Source organism: Hevea brasiliensis, chromosome 16, assembly GCF_030052815.1.
Source record: "Hevea brasiliensis isolate MT/VB/25A 57/8 chromosome 16, ASM3005281v1, whole genome shotgun sequence".
NCBI classification, from domain to species: Eukaryota; Viridiplantae; Streptophyta; class Magnoliopsida; order Malpighiales; family Euphorbiaceae; genus Hevea; species Hevea brasiliensis.
Genome location: NC_079508.1, coordinates 53,077,960 through 53,102,769, shown reverse-complemented (window position 1 = coordinate 53,102,769; position 24,810 = coordinate 53,077,960). Strand labels below are relative to the sequence as shown.

Genomic DNA, 24,810 nt, shown 5'->3' with positions numbered 1-24,810 from the left:
TAATATCCACAACACAATCTTGATCGTCGATCCTACGTTGCAACATAATCCAACGGTGCATTCGCAAAGTTCCGGCACTTCTCAGCGTCATAGCAGATGCCCAGCCCCCAAAAACCGCAAAAGCAAAATTCTCACGCGCACGCAGGTACAGGGAGAGAGAGAGAGAGAGAGAGAGAGAGAAGAGCAGAGGAGAGGATGGAGAAGGAGAGAGAGCAGCAGGTTTACTTGGCGAGACTTGCAGAGCAAGCCGAGAGATACGATGGTATGCCTAATTTCTGGTTCTTTACTAGTCTGTAGTTGATACCCTTTTTGGATCTCTCATTTTCTAGTCTTTTCGCTGTTCTGTTAATTGCAACTGGGTTAAGATATACACTTGGCTTAGGCTGACTTTTTCGTTAAATTTCAAGCACGAAATAGAAAATTTCTGGATATGGTTCTCGGATTTATGGGTTTGTACTGCTAAATAATGGGTCTGGTCTTCTTCTTCTTTGTTTTCTCTTTTCTTCGTGGCACTATCAGATTAACGTAGGCTACCATTTACGGCTACAATTTAATTTGTAATTTGTGCTGTTTCGGTGGACTGTATTTATTGTCTATGCTTGATTTGGTTGTGTTTTGTACCCGGAAGTCTTTACTGGTTCAGATGGTTTTCGAATGCTTATTTGCCTATTTAGTGTCAAGTGTTTGCATACCATTTATGCAATGACAACCAAATAAGAGCAGTGGACAAAGGAATTGCTGGAATTCCAATACTGTTGAATTTGTCACGCGTTCCTTCTGGTGCATTTATACGTTCTACTTGACACTGTCATATAGTGAAAGTTTGAGGAGAAGCAAGGAGAAGAAATGTCGATGGTTAAAATTTCCCACCTGCCTAGCTGAATTAAGAGATAGTTTTCTATGTTGAAAATATTTTTATTATTCTGTTTTTACTCCTTGGTTCTTTAGTGAAGAAATCGATCATGCATGGAATTTGTTGAGTAACTAAGTCATGTGACATCACAACAAAGCTCGAAATTTTAGCATATTGAAATCATAGGAGACAAGAAGATGAGAGGGAAACCTAAATGATGCTGGCGTAAAGCAGTGAATAATGATTAAGCAATTTTAGACTTCTCTATAAGCATAGCCCTAAACTTAAACTAAGCTTAATGGAGGAAAATTATTTATATGTATAGTCAACTCAAATTAGATTGGGATTAAGTTTTAGTCGAGTGGAGTTAAAAGTCACAAACACAGCTAAATGTAATGCACTTTTGATAGATTGTGGTTGTGGTTTGCTTGACAGATGAGATGAGACAGTACCATAAAATTTCAAATAAATATAATGGTTCTTACTTTAATCTGTATGTTTCATCTCAATACCATCCATGTTTTCATTGGCTGGTTTCATATTGTATGGGAATTTCAGTGGCATTGAATCAGTACTTTTTTCTTTTTCTAGGTGCTTACCCTATTTATTTTCTTATGTAATCTAATGAATATAAAAACATTTTGTATAGCCATTGAGCTTGATGTTGTTCTTTTTTTTTTTTTTTTTCTTGCCATCTTCTTGTAGAGATGGTTGAAGCAATGAAGAAAGTTGCTAAGTTGGATGTAGAATTGACAATTGAGGAGAGGAATCTGGTGTCAGTAGGTTACAAAAATGTCATTGGAGCAAGAAGAGCATCTTGGCGGATATTGTCTTCCATTGAACAAAAGGAGGAGGCAAAGGGGAATGAACAAAATGTGAAGAGGATAAAGGAGTATCGGCAGAGAGTTGAAGATGAGCTCTCAAAGATCTGCAATGACATATTATCAGTAATTGATCAACATCTTCTACCCTCCTCCACCACAGGGGAATCCACTGTTTTTTACTATAAAATGTGAGATTTTCGCTCTCTTGTTGTTTGGCATTCAAGTTATCATGAAATGATGAGAAATGCATTTTAAGATGGGGGGAATGACTTTATGGGCTTAGAAATTTTAGAAGGATGGAGCATAGAAGGTCAGAAAATGTAGCTTTGATTTAGATTAATTCGGTGTTTGCAAGGGATCAATGGTGCCAAAGTCATTGATGTAGAATAAGCATTGGAAAGCAATGGGAGTTTTCTAACATTTTTATTCATTTGATATAAAAGTCACAGACATGAAGGGGATTTTGGTCTAAAAACTGTTTTTGGGTTCTTTTATTTCACATACTGCTTTTTACTACCGGTTTGTTATTGTGCAGTTGTTTATGGAATACATTTTGTTCTTTCTAGTCTATATTTATTGGCTTAGAATCTGCATGTGGATGTACATCTCTTATTTTATAATTTCCAATATTACACTTATCACTTATGATACATTTGTAAATTCCTTTGTTTTCTTTTTGGGGCAGGAAAGGAGACTATTATCGCTATTTAGCTGAGTTTAAAGCTGATGATGATCGTAAAGAAGCTGCGGATCAGTCCCTCAAGGCTTATGAGGTGTTTGCAATTCTCCTTCTGTTGGAATTTCTCTTCCTCTATATCATTCTGTCATTTTGAAACATCTAATATGAAGGTAAATAATTGATCATTTGATAAAATTACTGCATCTATTCTTTACGCTTTAGGCTGCCACCTCTACTGCAAGCTCAGACCTGCCCCCTACTCATCCAATCAGACTTGGCCTGGCTCTTAACTTTTCTGTTTTCTACTATGAGATTTTGAACTCCTCTGAAAGGTTAATATGCAGCTCTCTCTTTTTCTCAATCTCTTCCTCAAAATATGCACAAATTTTTTTTTACATGTTTAGGCCTGTGAACATGTGGAACTCTCAATACTGTTTTTGCTGTAACTGCTGTGATATTTGGAGTATATTTTGAACTATTATCTGTGTTGTGTAGGGCCTGCCATCTGGCCAAACAAGCATTTGATGAAGCAATAGCGGAACTCGATAGCCTTAATGAAGAATCTTACAAGGACAGCACCCTTATCATGCAGCTTCTGAGGGATAATCTCACTTTGTGGACCTCAGATCTGCCAGAGGAGGGAGGTAAAAAGGGTCTTCTTATCTCTTTGGAGCAATGAGCCTTATGTTGAACCAAGGATTTGAAAATATCTTTCTGAATTTTGAAGTTTATATTTATAAATAAGGTTTTTTTTTTTTTTTTTTTGGTTAAGTCTTAATGATCATACCTAATATTTGCTATACTAAATTTGTAGTTTTCTTAAGAAGCTAACTGATGCTTTTTGCTTATTTATTTATTTATTTATTGTTTTGTTGAATGTAACTTAATTTGGCAGGTGAGCAATCTAAATGTGATGAACCTCAAGCTGAGGTAAGCCAAGATTGAACTTTGTGAATGTTATATTCGTGCAACTTACTTGTATATGCTATATCATGTGAAGTATTTCTATTAAAGAGACTAAGTTAGGTGAGAGTAAAGGATATGTTTGAATATACATGCTTTTCCAGGTGAAATACATTGGACTTTGGAAGCATTTTTCTAAATATAAGTCCACTAATGTTGTGGGCAAATGATATTTTTATTATAAGAATATATGTATCTGGGATTTGAATTTCGGACGACAAAATCTAAGAGGCTTTGATACAATGTGAAACAAGTAGTCAACCTAAAAATGTAAGCTTTATAGTGAGGATAGGATAGTTTTTGTTTCCATTCAAGTTATTGCTTGGTTGACTTGACTTTAGCATGTTGGGAGTTTTTCGAATTGTCATTTAATTTACTGGATGGCATTACATTTCTTATTTTTTATCCTTTATTGACCACTTACGAGCATTGATCATGCAGAATTAGTTGGGATAGAAGAGATCGATTCTTTCAGACTGGGTTCGTTGGAGAGGAAAGGATAAAGCTAGAGTGGCCATTTTAGTATTAGTACAGGGATTGATGGACCATTTATCTTGTATCTATTTGCTCAGAGCAGATGCTTCCAGACTATTGTTATTTCATTTCTTCTTTGCCTTCAGAACATAATTGAACTTGTTACTTACATGTTTGTGGTGTACTTTTTAAATCCATAGCTTTAAACACTAGCATGCCAATTTATTTTCTTTGAAGTATGCCATTTTATTCCCCCCACCGCCACCAAAAAAAAAAGTGTGCCATTTTCGCAAAAAAAAAAAAAAAAATTTCCCTTTGATATGCCTATTTCTTTTCTTTCGCTCAAGAAAGTTCTGGTCTCACAAGAGAGTTTGGAGCTTTTGGTGTTGCTTATCTGTTATTTGATATTGTATTGTATCAATTATGAGACTAAGAGTGCTGGATTACAATGTCATATTTTGATTGGGAAAGTGCAGGAGGTTAATTGAAAATCCAGAAGTACATTAACTATGCACTGTGAAAAAAGTGTCAAGTAATGTCATGGTAAAGTCATTGGGAATTCCAGTGTGAAAGAAGGATGAACGATAATATTATGGGAGCGCCAAAAAATTGCGTTGTATTTTTTGTTCTGAATCCCATTAGTCTACCACAGAAGTTAAATCGTTTTCAGGAACCTCTCACCTCACCAACTCTACCTTCTGTTTAATCAAATGTTGTTTTGAAAATTTGAAGCTGAGCTCGTCTCTGGAGGAAGTTGCCTATCAATCAGGAACGATTTCAAAAGCTTGATGTACTCCTTTGGCCTCTCTACATTGACGGCGTGCCCTGCATTCTTGATGACCGCCAGATGGGCATTGTCCCACAGATGCCTAATGTCATAAGTTGACACCACACAATTCAGAACTAATTGTAGAGAAACAAAACGCATTTCTTCATGTCGTGGAGACTAGTACTGACCTTTTTAATCTGTGACCCAGTTCCAATGGAAAAATTCGATCATTTTCTCCCCAGATTATCAGCGTTGGCTGCAAGACAAATGAAAGCAGTTGATTAATTCATCTGAACTAACTTTGCCCATATGGCCAGAGGGAAGGGAATTGAACAAAAAGGGTAGAACCTGGGTGATCTTGGGAAGGTCCAAAAGCTTTCTGTCTTTAGGAATAGCTCGGATCAATTCTTTCTTCTCTTCCACATAATCTCTGCACATTGCCTGTCCATGAATTCCCCATAATTTAGTTTCAAGCATATACATGGTAATGTAATTTAAACATACTAATCCCAGCATTTAAATAGAACGATTAAAGTATTTGAACAACCAAATGCAAGATTACAATCTTCATGTTTTATAATTTTTTTTTAATAACATGGTAAATTGGTAATCTTATGATCTTTTTTGAAATAAATAGATGACCATATTCGAAAATAATTTGGTCATTTAGAGCACTTACATCAATGAAATCAATGAAGAAGCAATCAGGGATCAATACCACAGGAGGCGGCCTATAAAACGTAAAACCCACCAACTCTCTCAGCTTATCTGGTTTCAATGGCACCAAAATACTTGCAGCCTCTTCCAAATCCGAAACTGTAAAAACCCCTTCCCTCAAATCCTTCTCTTCCATACAAATCCCAGAACAACACAACACCACTCTCTCCACAGCTTCCTTGTACTGCGCCGCTATACAGTACCCAACGAACCCACCGTAACTAAGCCCAACCAAGCTCAGCTTCCGCACCGAGTAGGCCTCCATGACTCGCATGACGCACTGCGCTTGGAAAGACTCGTTCCGCTCCGGCCGAGTGGTGAACGACTCGCCGAAGAAGACTAAGTCAGGAACGTAGACGTTGAAGCAAGGAGTGAAGTGGCGGATGACATCAACCCACTGCCACAATGCGTTAGCGCCTAAGCCATGAATAAGGAGGAGATTAGGTTTGGTGTCAGCTGGGACGTTGGGGACCCAGCAGTGCATTACGGTGCCGTCTTTGATGTCCGTGATGGTGGATCGGAGCCCCAGTTTGGTGAAAGTGGATCTATGGCACCAGTTCTTAGCCTCTGTGAAGCTAAAACACCTTGACATTTTTCTAGAAAGAAATAGACCAGAACTAATTTAAAAAAGAAAAAAAAGGAAGGAAACAGTTGGACAGGAACGTGTTAATGAACTAATTGGCTATTAGATACGTGTTTTTAATGATCAATTAGTGGAGCATTGATGTGATGGGTTTGGTATAAAAATAGGATAAGAACACAAATTTTCAGATTTTTTTAGATTTTGGACTTGAAAAAGAAAAGTGAAAAGAGTAGCAGAGATGGGGAAGAAAGGAAGGAGAACTGAAACAGGAGGCAAGTGCAATGCACTGCAGGCCATGAGGCCATTAGGGGCAAATGGCCCTCACAACTCTTTGTTCCATCCCATCCCATTCCTGAAACCAAAACAAGCAAAAAAAGAGAAGAATTTGTGATGATAAATTGTACCTGGTATACAGTCTAATCACCATTCAATTCACGTGTCTAGATTAATAATATGGTTAGTGAATGAATCAAATGAAATATGGGAACTGTCTCAAATATAATATGGGAACACTGTCTTCCTTACAGCTGCAGCCTGCAACTGGCTTGAGTATTAAATAGCACATGTAATTGCAGAAAATTGCTTTCCTAAAAAGGAAAAGTGGGTTTGATTAAAAACAAAAAAAAGTGGGTTAATAAATCATAAATGGAGGATAAATATGGGGCACAAAATGAAAATGAACAGTTTTTGGTAAAGCTAAAAGCCAAAGGGGCAACAACCAGCAAAGAACATGAATGATGTTGTATGGACTACAACTGAACATGGAAGTCAATGTTATTGATTGGGAAAACAGGTAGAAGCTACCAAGCTAACCTGCAGCAGCCAGGTCCATTATTCCTCACTAAAGTTAGCCTTTATTTGGACCACTAGGCCACCCCCATGATGGGATATCCCATGGTCATGGACACGTTTCGCTTAAGCCATTACCAGCCTGAATAAATTAAGATTTGACACTATATTTTTTTTTGGGGTAATGATATCAAATTTATAGTCTTTGTGGTAAACACATTGTTGCTTGATCTCTCTTCCATCTTTTTTTTTTATTTATTTATAATTTGAGTGTACTTTGTATTGAATACAAGAATCCAAAGCCAACAAATTAACAATGAAATATAATAGCTCTAGATCTACAAACATGCATAAGTTGCTCAATAAAAGACTTAAAAAGAAAGCCTCAGCTTAACTAATGATGTTTTAATTTAATGAGTTGGCCTACTATTTAACCATTATCAATCTCTGACAGCTCATTTCCAAAGCTTAGAAATTATAATAGAAGGTCTCTAAAAGATTGCAGTAAACATTGCACAAGAAGCCAAATTGCAATTATCAAATACAATAACAAATCATTAGAAAAAAAAAAGATTTATTGACCAATCTATGCATGGAAGAAGTAAAGAGAGAGAGAGAGAGAAAGAAGATAAGAGATCAAGAAAGTAAAAGAAAAAGTGAAAAGCCCACAAGTCAATATTAGTGCTACTCTTTTGTGCTCCTCTACTTCATTGACATGACCAATTTCACCACCATGAGAAGTCTTCTTATTGCGTTCACCATTAACATTCCCATGGATCTTAAGCTGCACTTAGTTCTTTGACGATTTCTTGAATATTCTGTAAGTTTAGGTCGATGCATACATGAGATTTTGAATCTGTTGAACTTGGAGGAGGCACTGTTGTTGTAGCTTTCAACTAGTAAATGCGACGGCGTTCCAATCTTATCATTCCTCTCCCACACCAAAGGATCAATGTCGTAGTCTAGATAATTTGCACCGGACATCGCTAGAGCTTCTAGGGAAACTGACATTCTTGTTCTTTTTGTTTCAGTTTGAAGGGCGGAAGACAGAAACCACAGCTTTAATAACAGAGTGTTGAAGAAAAGAATATTAATTAGTGATGAAAAAGAGGAGGTTTGTTAACTGTTTCAAGTTTGAGATCAAATTTTAAGTTCAAAAAAGTTTGAGATCAAATTTTAAACTCCCATATTATCTTTAAAAATCTATCTTTATCTTTTAGGATCATCATTGTATTTTTGAAAAAATTTGATCGACAAACATCTTCTTGCTAATGGGAATTCTTTTCTTTTCTTAATTTTGAATAAGAAGTATCCTCTTTATGATTTTGTTTTTGATAGATTTATTTTTATTAAAGATTTCTCTGTGAAGAGAAACGATTTAAATAGAAAGAAGACCGAAGCTTTAGCTTCATGGAAATGGAAAAGAGAAGCTAGAAAATGCAAATAGTTGGGCTTTGCCACTAATTATTATGCATTCTCTGTCCATTTTCTTCTTCACTTTATATTATTAGAATTGCTGTTAAAAAAAATATTTTTTAAATATATTAATTAAAAATTTATTATAAAATATTTAAAATTAAATTTAATAAATTTTAATTATTAAAATATTAAAATAATAATTTTTTTAACAATATTTAAAATTATATATTTTTTCTTAAAAACAATTTTAATTTTAAAATCTCAATGTTAAATAAATACTAAGTTTCATTATTCTTATTATCTCAAAAAGTCAGAAATTATTAATGCTCAGGTATCTGGATTAAATTAAATTAATACTAATATGTAATTTAAAAAATTAAAATTATTAACTATAATTACAAATAAAATTAAAAATTTAGACATATTTACCCTTTATCCTATAAATCTGTTAATTCTAAAAAAATAATCAACAAAATTATTATAAAATATAATTTGAAATTGAACATATTTAAATTGATAGCATGTGCAAGAAGATGTACGATGTACTACAAGGGCTAATAAAAGTGAAAGAAACAGATTATTAAACAGTGGAGGCGGCAAAGTCAACAGAAAAGAGTCTGCTTTAGTGGCGGCCTTTTCTTTAGTATTTTTTTTTCTCTCTCTCTCTTTCTTCTCTCTGGCTGCAAAGACTCTCCATCCAGGACGGTTACACCAATCGATCACCATAACTGTTCTTTGATTCCTTTCTATCTCGCCTAAACCCTTTCTTTTTATATCAAAATTTACCATAATAATATGTTTTTCAATTCTTTTTTCATTTCTCTATTAGCATTACTTTATTCAATTGCTTGCGCCAACTAATAAGAAGCTTGAGGAAGAGAGCAACAATTACACCTTCGACCAAGCAACAACTATAAGCCAAGGTAACCCATTTTTAGCTCTTAATTGGTATCTTGCAGGTAATTCTTTAATACCCAGTTTTTTTTTTGTTCTTTGATAGTCTCTCAGGTTTTGGGAAATTTTTTTTTTAATTGGGTTTTTGTGTGCCTATGTTTTCTTGGTATTATCGATTTTGAATTTTGATGGTGCAGATTGTAGGTGGATTGTGGAATTTAATTGAACAAGTTGGAGGTGGTTTCGCAGTTTTGATCCCATGAATAAGTTGTGCTGTTTTGGTGGTTCCCAGGTAAAGATATTAATTTTTGGCAAAAAAAGAAAGAAAAGAAAAGATAAAGATATTAATTTCTTCTCTGGTATGGAATTAGGCTGTTAAAAATGTTACTGAAGTACGAAGCTAGGGAAGTTCTGCAAAATTCTGTTCCTTTTGGGGTTCAATTGTGGGATTCTAGTGGATGGAGGTTAGTTTACCTACTTGGGGATTGAGGTAATCATCATATCGAGAGTTGGGTGTGACGGAATGAGTAATGCTCTGGTGATCTTATCTTGCTTCTTAGACTTGGGTTATTTGATGTATTTTAGTGCTTTGGAGTGTTTACCTTTATGGTGAGTTATCCTACGCCTCGAAAATTAAAACTGCCCGCTAAATTGCAGGGTGTAAGTGATTTCATGCTGTTATACATAAACTGTTTTTGAAGGTTATTTGTACTCAGAGGTTTGCATTATTAAATTGTTCTATCCAACCACTTCTCAAAAACTCAAAAAGAAAATATGGTTGCTAGTTTCCTTACCTTCTTTCATTATCCATCCAGTAACTTATATGGTTCATTTGCATGGAAGTTGGAACTATATGGATCTATCATTTCTCTTTACAATGCCACTGCTACTGCCTCCTCTTAGCAGTTATGGACTTGGAACTCATTGCTGCTTATTCTCATATCCCTATGTCTCTGGGCTGTGTCAAACATAATTGAGATTGTTTTCCATATAGCATGTAGGAGGACGTTCATCATCAAGCTCTGGTAAGGGAAAAAGCCATGAGGGTTCAGTCAACTATGGTTTCAGCCTAATAAAAGGGAAAGCTAATCATCCCATGGAGGATTATCACGTTGCTAAGTTTGTGCAGATTCAAGAACATGAATTGGGGCTTTTTGCTATTTATGATGGCCATTTGGGAGATGGTGTGCCTGCATACCTACAGAAGCATTTGTTTTCCAATATCCTGAATGAGGTGTGGCATTGCTCTGAACTTCTAATGGCCATCCAAACATTTTGGTTTAAGTTAGTTACACAATATTTTAGGAAGGGTGTACTTTTAACACTTTCTCATTTCATCATGATAGGAAGAGTTCTGGGTTGACCTCAACAGATCTATCTCAAAAGCCTATGAGAGGACTGACCAGGCAATTCTTTCTCATGATTCTGACTTGGGGCGAGGTGGGTCCACAGCTGTTACTGCAATTTTGATAAATGGTCAAAGATTATGGGTAGCTAATGTTGGTGATTCTAGAGCTGTACTTTCAAGAGGGGGTCAGGCAATTCAAATGAGTACAGACCATGAACCTAACACTGAACGAGGAAGCATAGAGCACAGGGGTGGCTTTGTCTCAAACATGCCAGGTTTTTTAACATTAGCCATTACTAGAAAACAAATTTGTTTTGACATGTGCTAATCTGAATGTCACACCTTACCCTTCTGTAAGGCATAACATGATCCCGTAGTATACCTAATATACCGAATTTCACCTACCGATAACCCATTAAGTGCACTACAAGAGATTTATGAATCATTTTTTTACTTTTTGAAAGTGGTGAGCATTTTTGGTAGGAACTAAAAACATTTAATTGAAGTTGAAAAACTATGTAAAATTTTTTACCAATTTTATTTTTCCGCAAATTCTGAAAAAATTTCGATGGAGTTCTGGCAGTAATTGAGAAAAACAAAAAATTTTACCTGTGGAAAACACTTCCAATAATAGTACTTCATCAAATCTCAACCACCAAATCAAGTAATCAACACAAATCCATCAAATTTCCACAATTCATAACATTTGCATTTAAAATATTTGATTTCATTCATAATTTAGTTTTCAACATAAAAAGCCAAAAGACTATATTATTACATATTAACTGTACAACTGCTCAGTTACAAAAGTACATATCACTATAAAATTATTTACATCAACTAATTACAAGGGTGTAATTAGTTACACGTACAAAAGTATTTGAGTAGTCCCCAAAATCAGCAGTTTACTCTGCTGCTTTTTCCTTGCCTCTATCTGCAACAGCAAAAGAAGCTATCGCTGAGTATAAAAATACTCGGTGGTATACAATAAAATATAAAATGCATAATATAAAACATTTATGAATAATTCACAATTCAAAAATCTCACAATCACATTTCATAATTTTCCAAAGCTCATCATAACACAATTTTGGTCAAACAATTTAATAAATGCAGTGTTCCCAATCTATGCACAACTTAAGCCATGACACAAAATTTTCGATCAATGCCGTATTGTACACCACGACAAAGCAATCTACAACCTCACTAATCGAAATCAATGAGGGAGGTGGCTAGCTAGCTAATGAGTACTCATCCGATCTCAACCTTGATTGGCAAGCCAAAGAGGAAGGAAAATAAACGATATCAACCCCATAAATGGAGAAGGAATAATGTGATACTGTCAAACTAAGTGTGAACACAAAATCAATTTAAAACAATGTATTCAAATAATTTGTGAGAAATCTGGTCAATTTCCAAAGTCATATTCACAATTATAAATGGCAACACAATTCATAATTAACTCAAAAAAATCAAATTTTTCAAGAATCATATATTTAAACAAAAATTACTGTGCACAGACCTGATATGAGTCGCGTCTAGGCCTTAACTCAGTCCTTTGTTCCTTCCGGGTCTTTTTCAGCTAAAATACACAATTGACAGTGTTTCAGTACCTTATCTTACAATAAATCCAATAATTAATCCATATATACTCAATTCTAGCCCCAATATGCTTAAACTAATGTTTTTGGAAATTTTTATTTCGGGGTTACTATTCATATTAATATGTTGACTTTCTTATGCTTAATAGGTATGGAAAATTCACTTATACCCACATATCACATTTTGGGTGCCAAATTTATTGGTTTTGATTGTTTCTTCAAATTTTATGTCTCTTGGGCATAATTTCAAAATTTTTAGATTTGATGTTCTGTTTTGTACTGTTCCATTGGTCATGTTGCTGTGGAAATTTGGTGAAGTGTTCTTCATAAAACTTGTTTTTTATTGTCTTAACTTTAATTCTTTTTTTTGAATCACTCCATTTGGAGATTTGTAGTCTAAGTTATGGCCATTTGAACATGGCTGGTTGGATTGCTCTACCCAGAATTTCTGGGCACTTAATTTGGTTCTGGCAGTTTTGGATCACTAACTTTGGATAGCAAAATGACTTGGTTATGGGCAGAATTTGGTTTGGTGTTCTTCATGAAAGTTATAGTGCTATGTCATACCGTTCCAATGCCACAAAAATCAGGTCATTTGGACCTGTATAGCCCTAGTTATGGCCAAATAAACAGAACTGTTCATTTGGTTATTTTGGTACAGTGGCAGTGCACTACATCCGGTTTTGACCTAATTGTTCACTATGTTATGGTCATTTTCTGGGCATGATTTCTAAATGAAAAATGTGTCATTATGTGTCTATTTTCATTCCCAATTGACTTCACACCAATTGGATTGGTAAATTTTCAGTTTTGGTCCCTGAAAGGGACCTAGGTCAAGCTGCCAGAATAGTGACCCTAACCAATCCGAATTGTAATCTCATTCTACCTATTCAAACACATCACAAATGGTTTCAATTGACCATTTCTCTCCTCAATTAAGGTCAATTGATCATTTTCCCAAAATTTTTCGATTTTTCAAGAGGTTAAGAACCCTAATTTCACCATGAACACAATTAATAAAATTAAGGTATTCCAATCACACTTACTATCTCCATTGCACTTATATACATCATCTATTAAACTAAATATATCATCCCCACTCAAATCCCATGGCTGCCGAATTTACCCTAGTTCCCTAACATGCCATGTTTATCTTATTTTACACAATTTCTAACTTATTTGAAGTGCTTAAGCATGCATGTAAAAAGAGGTATGGGAAGAACCTCACTAACCTTATGTGATGCTTTTCAGGGCTTGAAATTCTTTCTTCCTTTCTTCTCTTTCTTGTCTTTCTTTCGTCCACTCTCCAAATAATGACTTAAATTAAGGTTTTCTACTAGTTTAGGAAAAGATTTATGGGGAGAGGAAACAATTTCAAGCTTGGAGTTTGGGATGACAATGGAGGTTTGAGAGAGAATTTGGGAGAGAGAGACGGCAACCAAAATGGGAAGAAGATAAATTTGACTTTTATTTTTTTTTTCTTTTCCATTTATTTTTCCTTGGTTCTTTAATTAATTTCTTGGCTCCGAAATTTTCGTTTCTCTTATTTTATTGGACAGTTAGGTCAGGAGTCAGCTTTAGGGGTGAATTGACCAAATTGCCCCTCGCTGATTTAATCGGGTTTGCAAGTTATTCGATATTTCTTTTGGATTCCTGACCTAATTATTTGAACTAGTTAATAATTTTTTTCTGTGATTTTCTCTTTTCCACTGTGTTCGCAATAGTCCTAAGGACTGCGGCGTCACATTTTCCAATTCTGAATTCGGGTTATGATGGCCTTCGCAGTCACTTTCCGGGAAGGTCACCCATCGCTGTGACTCCCGGCTCATTTAACCTTTTATGTTTTGTTTTTCTTATTTATGCTTACCTATCAGGTGGTCACTAATTATTTTCGTTCTGGGCTTTTCTAGGTGTTTTGGACATGGTTCTAATCCCCTTAATTGTCTGGATCGACACCGGTCACTGAAACAGTAAAATGTACCAAGCTATGCAAATAGGAGTGTTACAATTCACCCCCCCTTAAAATAAATTTTGTCTCGAAATTTTACCTGGCATTAGTCTCTGAACAGCTGTGGGTGTTGTCTCCTCATGTTCTCCTCTCGTTCCCAAGTAGCCTCTTGGCCTGAATGATGGTTCCACAGCACCTTAATCAACAGTATCTGCTTGTTCCTTAGCTGCTTCACCTCATAAGCCATAATCTCTATGGGTTCTTCCTCATATATGAGTTCTGAATTTATTTCAATTTCTTCCACTAATAACACATGAGATGGGTCGGATCTATACCTCCTCAACATCGATACAGGAAAGACATTATGTATCTTCTCTAACTCTGGAGGTAATGCTAAACGGTATGCCAAAGGACCTACTCTCTCCAGAACCTCATATGGCCCAATGAAAAGAGGACTTAGTTTCCCCTTTTTGCCAAATCTCATAATTTTCTTCCAAGGGGAAACCTTGAGGAATACTTTCTCACCCACTGTATACTCAATGTCTCGTCTCTTCAAATCAATGTAGGACTTTTGACGATCTGATGCAGCCTTGAGTGGATCTCTGATCAATCTGATTTTCTCTTCAGTCTGCTGAACAATTTCGGGCCCAATCATCTTTCTTTTACCCACGTCATCTCAACACAACAGAGTTCTACATTTTCTGCCATACAGAGCTTCATATGGAGGCATTCCAATACTTGATTGGTAGTTGTTATAAGCAAACTCAATCAGAGGCAAGTGTGTGTCCCAACTGTCCTCAAACTCAATCACACAAGCTCGTAGCATGTCCTCCAAAATCTGAACTACCCTCTCAGATTGGCCATCTGTCTGTGGGTGGAATGCCGTACTAAAGTTCAATCTAGTTTCTAGGGCTCTCTGCAGACTACCCCAGAATCTAGAAGTGAACCTAGGATCTCTGTCAGATACAATGTATAATGGCACTCCATGCAGTCTCACAAACTCATCTATGTACAATGTGGTCAATCTATTTAAACTATAGTCCATCCGGACTGGCATAAAATGAGCAGACTTGGTCAGTCTGTCAACAATGACCCATACTGCATCATGGCTCTTCTGTGTCCTCGAAAGTCCCATCACAAAATCCATAGTTATCCTCTCCCATTTCCATTCAGGTACTGGCAGTGGATGTAACAACCCAGCTGGTACTTGATGCTCTGCCTTCACTTGTTGACAAGTTAGGCATTTGGAAACAAATTCTGCTACATCTCTTTTCATATCCATCCACCAGTAATGCTTTTTCAGCCATCTATACATTTTAGTACCACCAGGGTGCATAGTAAAAGGACACTCATGTGCTTCCTTCATAATGATCTGTCTCAAATCAACATAATTGGGAATGCATATTCTGCCCTGGTGTAGCAGTAGGCCGTCATCTCTCACTGAGAATTCTGGTTTTTTGCTTTGTCTGACTTCTTCTAATAGCTTCTGATATTTTTTATCATTCTGAGCAGCCATTCTGATCTGATCAATCAACACTGGCTGTACATGCCATGTAACTGCTGTTTGCCCCTCATCATTAATTTCTAAGCTGGCATGCAATGCTCTCAACTCATGTACCATAGACAAAGGAGAAACTCTTAGACTTGTCATAGTCTTGCGATTTAAGGCGTCAGCTACAACATTTGCCTTCTCTGGCTGATAGTCTATCAAACAATCATAGTTCATCAAACAATCATAGTCCTTAATCAATTCTAATTATCTCTGTCTCAAATTCAGCTCTTTTTGAGTGCCCAGATACTTCAAACTCTTATGATTTGTGTAGATGTAACACTTCTCCCCATATAAGTAGTGTTTCCAAATCTTAACAGCAAAAACAATAGCTGCTAGCTCCAAGTCATGTGTTGGATAATTCTTCTCATGCGATTTCAGCTGGCATGATGCATATGCAATGACATTCCGATCTTGCATCAGTACACAGCCTAACCTATTGTGAGAAGCATCGCTATATACTGTGTATTCTTTATCCGTGGTAGGTTAAGTCAGGATTGGAGCCTCAGTCAAACATTTCTTCAATGCATCAAAACTCTGCTGGCATTTGTCAGTCCACTGAAATTTCACATCTTTTCAAAGTAGCTTGGTCAATGGAGATGCCAACATGGAGAACCCTTTCACAAAATGGCGGTAATATCCAGCTAGACCCAGAAAACTGCGAATCTCTATAACATTTCTAGGTGGCTTCCAATTCAGGACAGCTTCTATCTTACTTGGATCTACTTTGATGCCCTCAGCTGATACTATATGCCCCAAGAAGGATACTTCTTTCAGCCAAAATTTACATTTCGACAATTTTGCATATAGCTGTTTCTCCCTCAAAGTCTGCAGTACAATCCGCAGATGTCTATCATGCTCCTCTGCACTCCTCGAATAAATCAAGATGTCATCAATAAACACCACTACAAGGTGGTCGAGATATGGTCTGAAGATAGTGTTCATCAGATCCATAAAAGCAGCTGGAGCATTTATTAACCCTAATGGCATAACCAGGAACTCATAATGGCCATAGCGGGTTTTAAAAGCAGTTTTAGGGATACTCTGCTCTTGGACCTTCAACTGATAATAACCCGATCTCAGGTCAATCTTGGAGAACACAGCTGCACCCCTCAACTAATTAAACAAATTATTAATGCGGGCCAATGGATGTCTATTCTTTATTGTCACCTTATTCAACTGCCTGTAGTCAATACATAAGCGGAGAGTCATATTTCTTCTTAACAAATAGCACTGGCGCTCCCCAAGGTGACACACTAGGGCGGACAAAGCCCTTGTCCAGTAACTCTTGCAACTGTACTTTCAATTCTTTCAGTTCTACCGGTGCCATTCTATATGATGTTATGGAGATTGGGTCCACACCAAGCATGACATCAATCTCAAACTACATCTCTCTCTCCGGAGGCAATCCTAGCAACTCATCAGGAAACAGGTCCGGATAATCACATACAGTAGGGATGTCCCTTAACGCTGGACTCCCCACTCGGGTGTCCATCACATGTGCCAAGTATGCTTCACACCCTTTTCTAATCATCTTTCTGGCTAGTGCAGTTGAAATGATATTTGATGGCAATAATTGCCTTTCCTCGTGTATTACCACATCACCATTTTGGGGAAGACCAAAAGTGACTGTCTTCAGTCTATAGTCAATCATAGCGTGATGCCTGGCTAACCAATTCATGCCCAAGATGATGTTAAAATCTCTGAAGGGCATTTCAATCAGGTTGGACAAAAAAGTGTGTCCTTGGATCACTAAAGGACAATCCCTATATATTCTATTTACACCGACCTCCTGGCCTAATGGACTAGTTACGGCACATCATAGTCTATTCTTACACACGGAATAGCAGTAGAACAAATCACACTAGCACTGATATACGAATGTGTGGAGCCGGGATCAAATAGCACATATACGTCTTGGTCAAGGATAGAGAAAAGACCAGCTACTACATCTGATGTTTCAGCCTCCTCCCTCTGACGCATTGTGTACACTTTGACTGGTTCGCCAGTGGGTTCTGGCTGGTTAACAGTGTTTTGACTTCCTGGGGTGCTACCCCTATCTCTGCCTCTACCTCTACCAGATGGATGTGACCCTCTTGGAGTAGAGGCTTGGGCTGATCCCTCAGATGTGGCAGGAGGTCCAGATCGGCGCGGATTAGTATAATTCTTGGCGAAATGTCCGCTCCCTCCATAGTTAAAACATGCACCGGTGGCCTTAAAACACACCCCACCGTGTGTTCTACCACAAGTTTCACACTGTTGGACTGATAACGCTCGCCGAGATGCCTGTTGAGTCTGCTGACCAGAACGGGGTGGTCTTTGGCCAGAGAATCGGCCTCTACCAGATCTGCGGGAGTCGGATCCCCCAGATTGTTTCCCGCTTCCCAGAACTGCTCTCAGTAGGTTGGCCAGTAGCTTTCTCGGTTTTCTCTTTCTCTTGGGTATTCTTCTTCACTGACCCTTCCATTTCTATCCTCTCACATTCCAAGGCTTGCGATATCAACTCAGAGAAATTCTAATGTCGAAAACCCACTACTTGCATTCTCAATGTAGGCCTTAACCCGGCCTCAAACCTCTTACATCTGTCTCTGGGGGTAGAGACCAAGCTTCTAGTATAGTGGCTTAGCCTTGAAAAATCTCGTTCATATTCTGCTATGGTCTTGTCCCCTTGCTTCAGATTCAAAAATTCTTGCACTTTCATGTCAACATAGGTATCGGGGACCCATTTCTGTCTGAACTCCCTCAAGAAATCTGCCCATGTAAGAACAGGTGGCTCAACCAGACTGTGGGGGATTGTCTTCCACCATTCATACGCATCCCCTTGCAGGAGATACTAAGTATTCAAATTTTAATTCCTCAGCACATTGCAGCTTTCTGAATACCCTTTCCATCCGTTCTAGCCACTGTTCTGCTTCTAGTGGGTCCACAATGCCCTTGAACTCAGTAGCCCCAAATTTCATTAATTTTTCATACTGTCGAGCCGGGGGCTGTGGTTGAGCTGCAGGTGCTTGCATATGAGCTTGTGGTGGCACATTTCCCGCTATTTGTTGAAAGAACGCAGCCATCTGCTGTGCAAATTGAGTAGGAAACTGCGGTGCTTGAGGAAGAGCTGGAGTGGTTGACCCACTCACGTTCTGGAGTGCTAGGGCTTCCCCTGGTGCCTCAGCCTCGACAGATTGTTCTACGGAATGATCTTCTTCTTCCATTCCGCTTCAAAAATTTTCTACTTCCTGATAACAACACAATAGGTTGACCTCCATTAGTGCATATTCATGATGTAAATATGTCATATGTATCAATTTAGGAGACTTGAGTAGTTGTACTTGTCAAAGGAAATATGCACATACACAATCAAAATTCATTTCAAAATCATGCTCTGATACCACTAAAACATGTCACACCTTACCCCTCTGTAAGGCATAACATAATCCTGTAGTATACCTAATGACTTACCGAACTTCACCTACCGATAACCCATTAAGTATACTACAAGGGATTTATGAACCATTTTCTTACTTTTTGAAAGTGGTGAGCATTTTTTGTAGGAACTAAAAACATTTAATTGAAGTTGAAAAGCTTTGTAAAATTTTTTATCAATTTTATTTTTCTGCAAATTCTGGAAAAATTTCGGCAGAGTGCCGGCAATAATTGAGAAAAACAAAAAATTTTACCTGTGGAAAACACTTCCAATAATAGCACTTCATCAAATCTCAACCACCAAATCACTCAATCAACACAAATCCATCCAATTTCCACAATTCATAATATTTGCATTTAAAATATTTGATTTCATTCACAATTTAGTTTACAACATAAAAAGCTAAAAGACCATATTATTACATATTAACTGTACAACTGCTCACTTACAAAAGTACATATGACTATAAAATTATTTATATCAACTAATTACAAGGGTGTAATTAGTTACCCGTACAAAAGTATCTGAGTAGTCTCCAAAATCAGCAGCTCACTCTGCTGCTTTTTCCTTGCCTCAATCTATGACAGCAAAAGAAGCTATCGCTGAGTATAAAAATACTCAGTGGTGCTCAATAAAATATAAAATGCATAATATAAAACATTTATAAACAATTCACAATTCAAAAATCTCACAATCATATTTCACAATTTTTCAAAGCTCATTATAGCACAATTTTGGTCAAACAATTTAATAAATGCAATGTTTTCAATCCATACATAACTTAAGTCATGACACAAAATTTTCGATCAATGCCGTATTGTATACCACAACAAAGCAATCTACAACCTCACTAATCGAAGTCAATGAGGGAGGTGGCTAGCTAGCTAATGAGTACTCATCCGATTTCAACCTCGACTGGCAAGTCAGAGAGGAAGGAAAATAAATGATCTCAACCCCATAAATGGAGGAGGAATAATGTGATACTGTTATGCTAAGTGTGAACACAAAATCAATTCAAAACAATTTATTCAAATAATTTATGAGAAATTTGATCAATTTCCAAAGTCATATTCACAATCATAAATGGCAACACAATTCATAATTAACTCAAAAAAAATAAATTTTCAAGAATCATATATTTAAACAAAATTTACTGTGCAAAGACCTGATATGAGTCGCCTCTAGGTTTTGACTCAGTCCTTTGTCCCTTCCAGGTCTTTTTCAGCTGAAACACACAATTAACAGTGTTTCAGTACCTTATCTCACAATAAATCTAATAATTAATTCATATATACTCAATTCTAGCCCCAATATGTTTAAACTAACGTTCTTGGAAATTTTCATTTCGGAGTTAATATTCATATCAATATGTTGACTTTCTTATGCTTAATAGGTATGGGAAATTCACTTATACCCACATACCACATTTTGGTGCCAAATTTGTTGGTTTTGATTGTTTCTTCAAATTTGTTGTCTCTTAGGTACAATTTCAAAATTTCTAGATTTGATGTTCTGTTTTGTACTTTTCCATTTTTCATGTTGCTGTAGAAATTTGGCAAAGTGTTCCTCATAAAACTTGTTCCTTATTGTCTTAACTTTAATTCCTTTTTTTGAATCACTCCATTTGGAGTTTTGTATCTCAAGTTATGGCCATTTGAACATGGTTGGCCGGATTGGTCTAACAAGAATTTCTTGGCATTTAATTTGGTTCTGACAGTTTTGGATCACTAACTTTGGGTAGCAAAATGACTGGGTTATGGGCAGAATTTGGTTTGTGTTCTTCATGAAAGTCGTAATGCTATGCCATACCTTTCCAATGCCACAAAAATCAGGTCATTTGGATCTGTATAGCCCAAGTTATGGCCAATTGTTCATTTGGTCATTTTGGTACAGTGGTAGTGCACTACATCTGGTTTTGACCTAATTGTTCACTATGTTATGGTCATTTTCTGGGCATGATTCCTAAATGAAAAATGTATCATTATGTGTCTATTTTCATTCCCAATTGGTCTCACACCAATTGGGTTGGTAAATTTTCAGTTTTGGTCCCTGAAAGGGACCTAGGTCAAGCTACCAGAATAGTGACCCTAACCAATCCGAATTGTAATCTCATTCTACCCATTCAAACACATCACAAATGGTCCTAATTGACCATTTCTCATCTCAATTAAGGTCAATTGATCATTTCCCCAAATTTTTTCAATTTTTCAAGAGGTTAAGAAACCTAATTTCACCATGAACACAATTAATAAAATTAAGGTATTCCAATCACACTTACGATCTCCATTATACTTATATACATCATCTATTAAACTAAATATATCATCCCCACTCAAATCCCATGGCTGCCGAATTTACCCTAGTTCCCTAACATGCCATGTTTATCTTATTTTACACAATTTCTAGCTTATTTGAAGTGCTTAAGCATGTATGTAAAGAGAGGTATGAGAAGAACCTCACTAACCTTATGTGATGCTTTTCAAGGCTTGAGATTCTTTCTTTATTTCTTCTCTTTCTTGTCTTTCTTCCGTCCACTCTCCAAATAATGACTTAAATTAAGGTTTTCTATTAGTTTAGGGAAAGATTTATGGGGAGAGTAAACAATTTCAAGCTTGGAGTTTGGGGTGACAATGGAGGTTTGAGAGAGAATTTGGAAGAGAGAGACAGCAACCAAAATGGGAAGAAGATAAATTTGACTTTTATTATTTTTTTTTCTTTTTCATTTATTTTTCCTTGGTTCTTTAATTAATTTCTCGGCTCCGAAATTTTCGTTTCTCTGATTTTATTGGACAGTTAGGTCAGGAGTCAGCTCTAGGGGTGAATTGATCAAATTGCCCTTCGCTGATTCAATCCGGTTTGCAAGTTATTGGATATTTCTTCCGGATCCCTGACCTAATTATTTGACCTACTTAACAATTCTTTTCTGTGATTTTCTCTTTTCTACTGTGTTCGCAATAGTCCTCAGGACCGCAGCGTCACATTTTCCAATTCAAAATTCGGGTTACGATGGCCTTCACCCATCGCTGTGACTCCCAGCTCATTTAACCTTTTATGTTTTGTTTTTCTTATTTATACTTACCTATCAGGTGGTCACTAATTATTTTCGTTCTGGGCTTGTTTAGGTATCTTAGACATGATTCTAAAGCCCTTAATTGTCTGGACCGAATGTAGCAGGCTATGCAAATAGGGGTGTTACACTGAAGCTTACATGAATGGTATTCTTAAGAAAGATTTAACTTTTCACTATCAGCTAAGCATCCATTCCATAGGGGAAGGTGGAGGCCTCCAATTCTAGAATGGGTTTGTAGTTGATGATCCATTCTAGCACAAGCTTTGGATATGTCTATTTGCTGTCTTGAGTTAGGTGCATCATTCAGATTATAATATATGTGCCTGCTAGTCAATCTTGATTTGCATCAGAGCAAAAAATAAAAATTACTTGCTTTTTTTCACAAGTAAGGCAGCGTAGAATTATCCACAAATATTGTTCAAAATTTTAGTTTTGTAGCAGTAAGCTCTCTGCCTCTCTAAGTCCCTTTTACATTGAAAGTGGCCATGCATATTTTTTTCTTTTATCACCTGTGTTAAGGATACTTGATAAGAGCATTGGGAAAATCATAGTTTTCCATGTCACTGTGCTCTTGTTATCTTAGGGCCTTGGTGGCCTGAAATCTTTTAAGGCATTTTCATGTCACTGAGGCTAAGGGTACTGGACAAGGATTTCAATGACTTGAGAATGACTTCACTCACTTTAACTGTTGGCATTAAGTATAGCTCTGTGGGATACTCTTAACTTCTAGTAATAACTTAATTATCATGAAAGATTTCTGAGGGGCTTCTCATCTGATTGGTTAATCCTTCATTAATCTTTGAAAGCATTATGATACTTTTTAACTGATAAATATTGTAAATAGTTCCTTCTCTTCATTTCCTGAGGAACCTTGTCACTTGTCCAAATTGAGTCGTGACTTTGCTCTCTTACAATTCAAGGTCAGTTGGAATTTGGAAGGGTGTCATTTGCTTGTTTTATGGTTAGTTTCCATCTCCATTGGAATTTGGCAGTGCATTATTTTGTATTATATAAGGACCATTCCTAAACTTTCTACTGCCAGCTGTATCTTTTTACAGGAAAAAATTGCCTTATTTTTGTTTTTGCTAAAAAATGTGGGATATCTGTATTTGTGATCAATAGGAACTTTGCTATCAACTTTTCAACATTTGAAAAATGATTTTATCCTAGGATAAAATCTGCATATTTCTTCTCTATTTTGCATGTCACTGATTGCAGCATGAAATCACCTCATAGAAGCTTATAAAGATAGGCAAGAAGCTTTGATTGTTCTTTTTATTTACTTTTCAAATGTTGACTTGTGGGTTTAATCAAATACGATTGGCAGTCAGGCTAATATTCATATTATGTAACTTATTTTCAGGAGATGTCCCTAGAGTTAATGGGCAGCTGGCAGTTTCTCGTGCTTTTGGAGACAGGAACCTTAAATCACATCTGCGATCAGACCCTGACATACAAGACACCATTATAGATAACAATGTAGATATCTTAATCCTTGCAAGTGATGGCCTTTGGAAGGTAAATTATTTCAGATTAATTTTCTTCTCTTGGTAGAGTTAGTACTAGCCATTCTTTACTCTAGAGACTTCATTAGATTATGTTAACATGCTGGTATCAGGGAGATGTCCATAAAAGTTTTTTTTCTTTTTTGCCTCTTTTTTGTTGCAAATAATCCAGGTGGTGTCAAATCAAGAGGCTGTTGATATCGCAAGAAAGATTAAAGATCCATTAAAAGCAGCTAAGCAGTTAACAGCTGAGGCAGTGAGAAGGGACAGTAAAGATGATATATCTTGTGTTGTTGTTAGGTTTAGGAGGTGACGCCTATTGAAAACTATCGTTATCCTGGTGTCGCGTATATACCTATTATAGAAGTTCCTTCACACGGGTTGCCAATTTGTGGATTAGACAAACGACGAATACATACTTGGTTGGGTAACCATAAGGTTCTGCAATAGGTTGTAACGTGGCAAACGAAGGGAAAGACAGAAGACTCCCCAACACCCCAGCCTTTGTAAATTTATTTTATTGATTAGGTTCTGGTGTTTGAAATTGTTTGATTGCTTTATGAAATTGAATTAGAAATCTTGTGTACATTGTCTTATAATCAGCACAGAAGATTATATCTCTCTTTCTTTGTTAATTTTTTTTAATGAAGATTATGGTTTTGATTGTGCTTGGAGTGACTTCCCAGATTAATGCAGTAGGGTACAGTGAAGGACATCCCCCTTTCTTTGTTTTTGTTCTCAAGATTGTCTTTCTAGCTTTGAGAGCAAATCCCCAAAATTTTTGCCTTTTGAGAGCCTGTCCATCGGTTGACAGATTAACCAATCAGTTCAAATAAATGTAATAAAATTATGCCAAAATCTTTTTTTCTAATTTTTCATTTTGTTGAAACTATGATTACTGTTGCTTTGACCGTTCATTAAATTGGTTAATGTGCTGTGTTTACTGGGTGCCAAGAAGGGGAAGGAAAAATACAAGCGTTAGGAGCACCATGAATGTATAACAACTAACAATACTTGTTTGATTGCGTCATGGTAAAAAATAAATAAATAAATTCCATCGAGTTTGCTATCTGTTGTCAACTGGTATGAACTGAAATCCGTCTCTGCATCTCTCTCTTTGCATTTTCAGATTCATGACTTTACCCTGAATATGTACTTAGCTTGCTGATGATTGTGATCCAAAGATCAATCAGAGTTCCCAATAACTTGCTAAACAAGAGCTGTTTCTTCTGACTAGTCGATAATACTTGAGGCATCTGGCTGCTGGTGTCATGTTGGCATCTTGGCCGCTCATGAAAAGCTCCTTGGCTTGCTTGTGGTAATGTGGTAACAAAAATCATTAAGAATAAATATTATTTTCTGATCCTGTTAAATGTTTGTCGTTTCATTTCTTTTTTCGAGAGAAGG

General features: G+C 36.6%; 3 protein-coding genes across 4 annotated transcripts; 2 read left to right on the top strand and 1 right to left on the bottom strand.

The window, feature by feature from the left end:
* Positions 1-9: 9 nt before the first annotated feature.
* Positions 10-3,964, top strand: LOC110672229 (14-3-3 protein 7). The gene is made up of 7 exons (XM_021834946.2): positions 10-262; positions 1,559-1,865; positions 2,363-2,450; positions 2,579-2,688; positions 2,852-3,000; positions 3,252-3,286; positions 3,761-3,964. Exons 1-7 carry the CDS (start codon positions 97-99, stop codon positions 3,764-3,766), a joined length of 861 nt encoding a protein of 286 aa, XP_021690638.2. The 5' UTR covers positions 10-96; the 3' UTR covers positions 3,767-3,964.
* A 396-nt stretch (positions 3,965-4,360) lies between these two features.
* LOC110672227 (uncharacterized) lies at positions 4,361-6,603 on the bottom strand. The gene is made up of 4 exons (XM_021834941.2): positions 5,242-6,603; positions 4,911-5,003; positions 4,751-4,818; positions 4,361-4,662 (listed from the first exon to the last, which is right to left on the bottom strand). The coding sequence occupies exons 1-4, from the start codon at positions 5,869-5,871 to the stop codon at positions 4,500-4,502; spliced, it is 954 nt and encodes a 317-aa protein (XP_021690633.2). The 5' UTR covers positions 5,872-6,603; the 3' UTR covers positions 4,361-4,499.
* A 2,070-nt stretch (positions 6,604-8,673) lies between these two features.
* Positions 8,674-24,073, top strand: LOC110672253 (probable protein phosphatase 2C 10). Of its 2 annotated transcripts, XM_021834978.2 has the most exons (6): positions 8,674-8,993; positions 9,162-9,256; positions 9,959-10,198; positions 10,311-10,587; positions 23,262-23,416; positions 23,576-24,073. In XM_021834978.2, exons 2-6 carry the CDS (start codon positions 9,224-9,226, stop codon positions 23,714-23,716), a joined length of 846 nt encoding a protein of 281 aa, XP_021690670.1. In that variant the 5' UTR covers positions 8,674-8,993; positions 9,162-9,223; the 3' UTR covers positions 23,717-24,073. The 2 variants fall into 2 exon arrangements, with proteins under 2 accessions (XP_021690670.1, XP_021690673.1); XM_021834981.2 differs by lacking the exon at positions 8,674-8,993 and having other exon boundaries at positions 9,966-10,198.
* Positions 24,074-24,810: the final 737 nt, after the last annotated feature.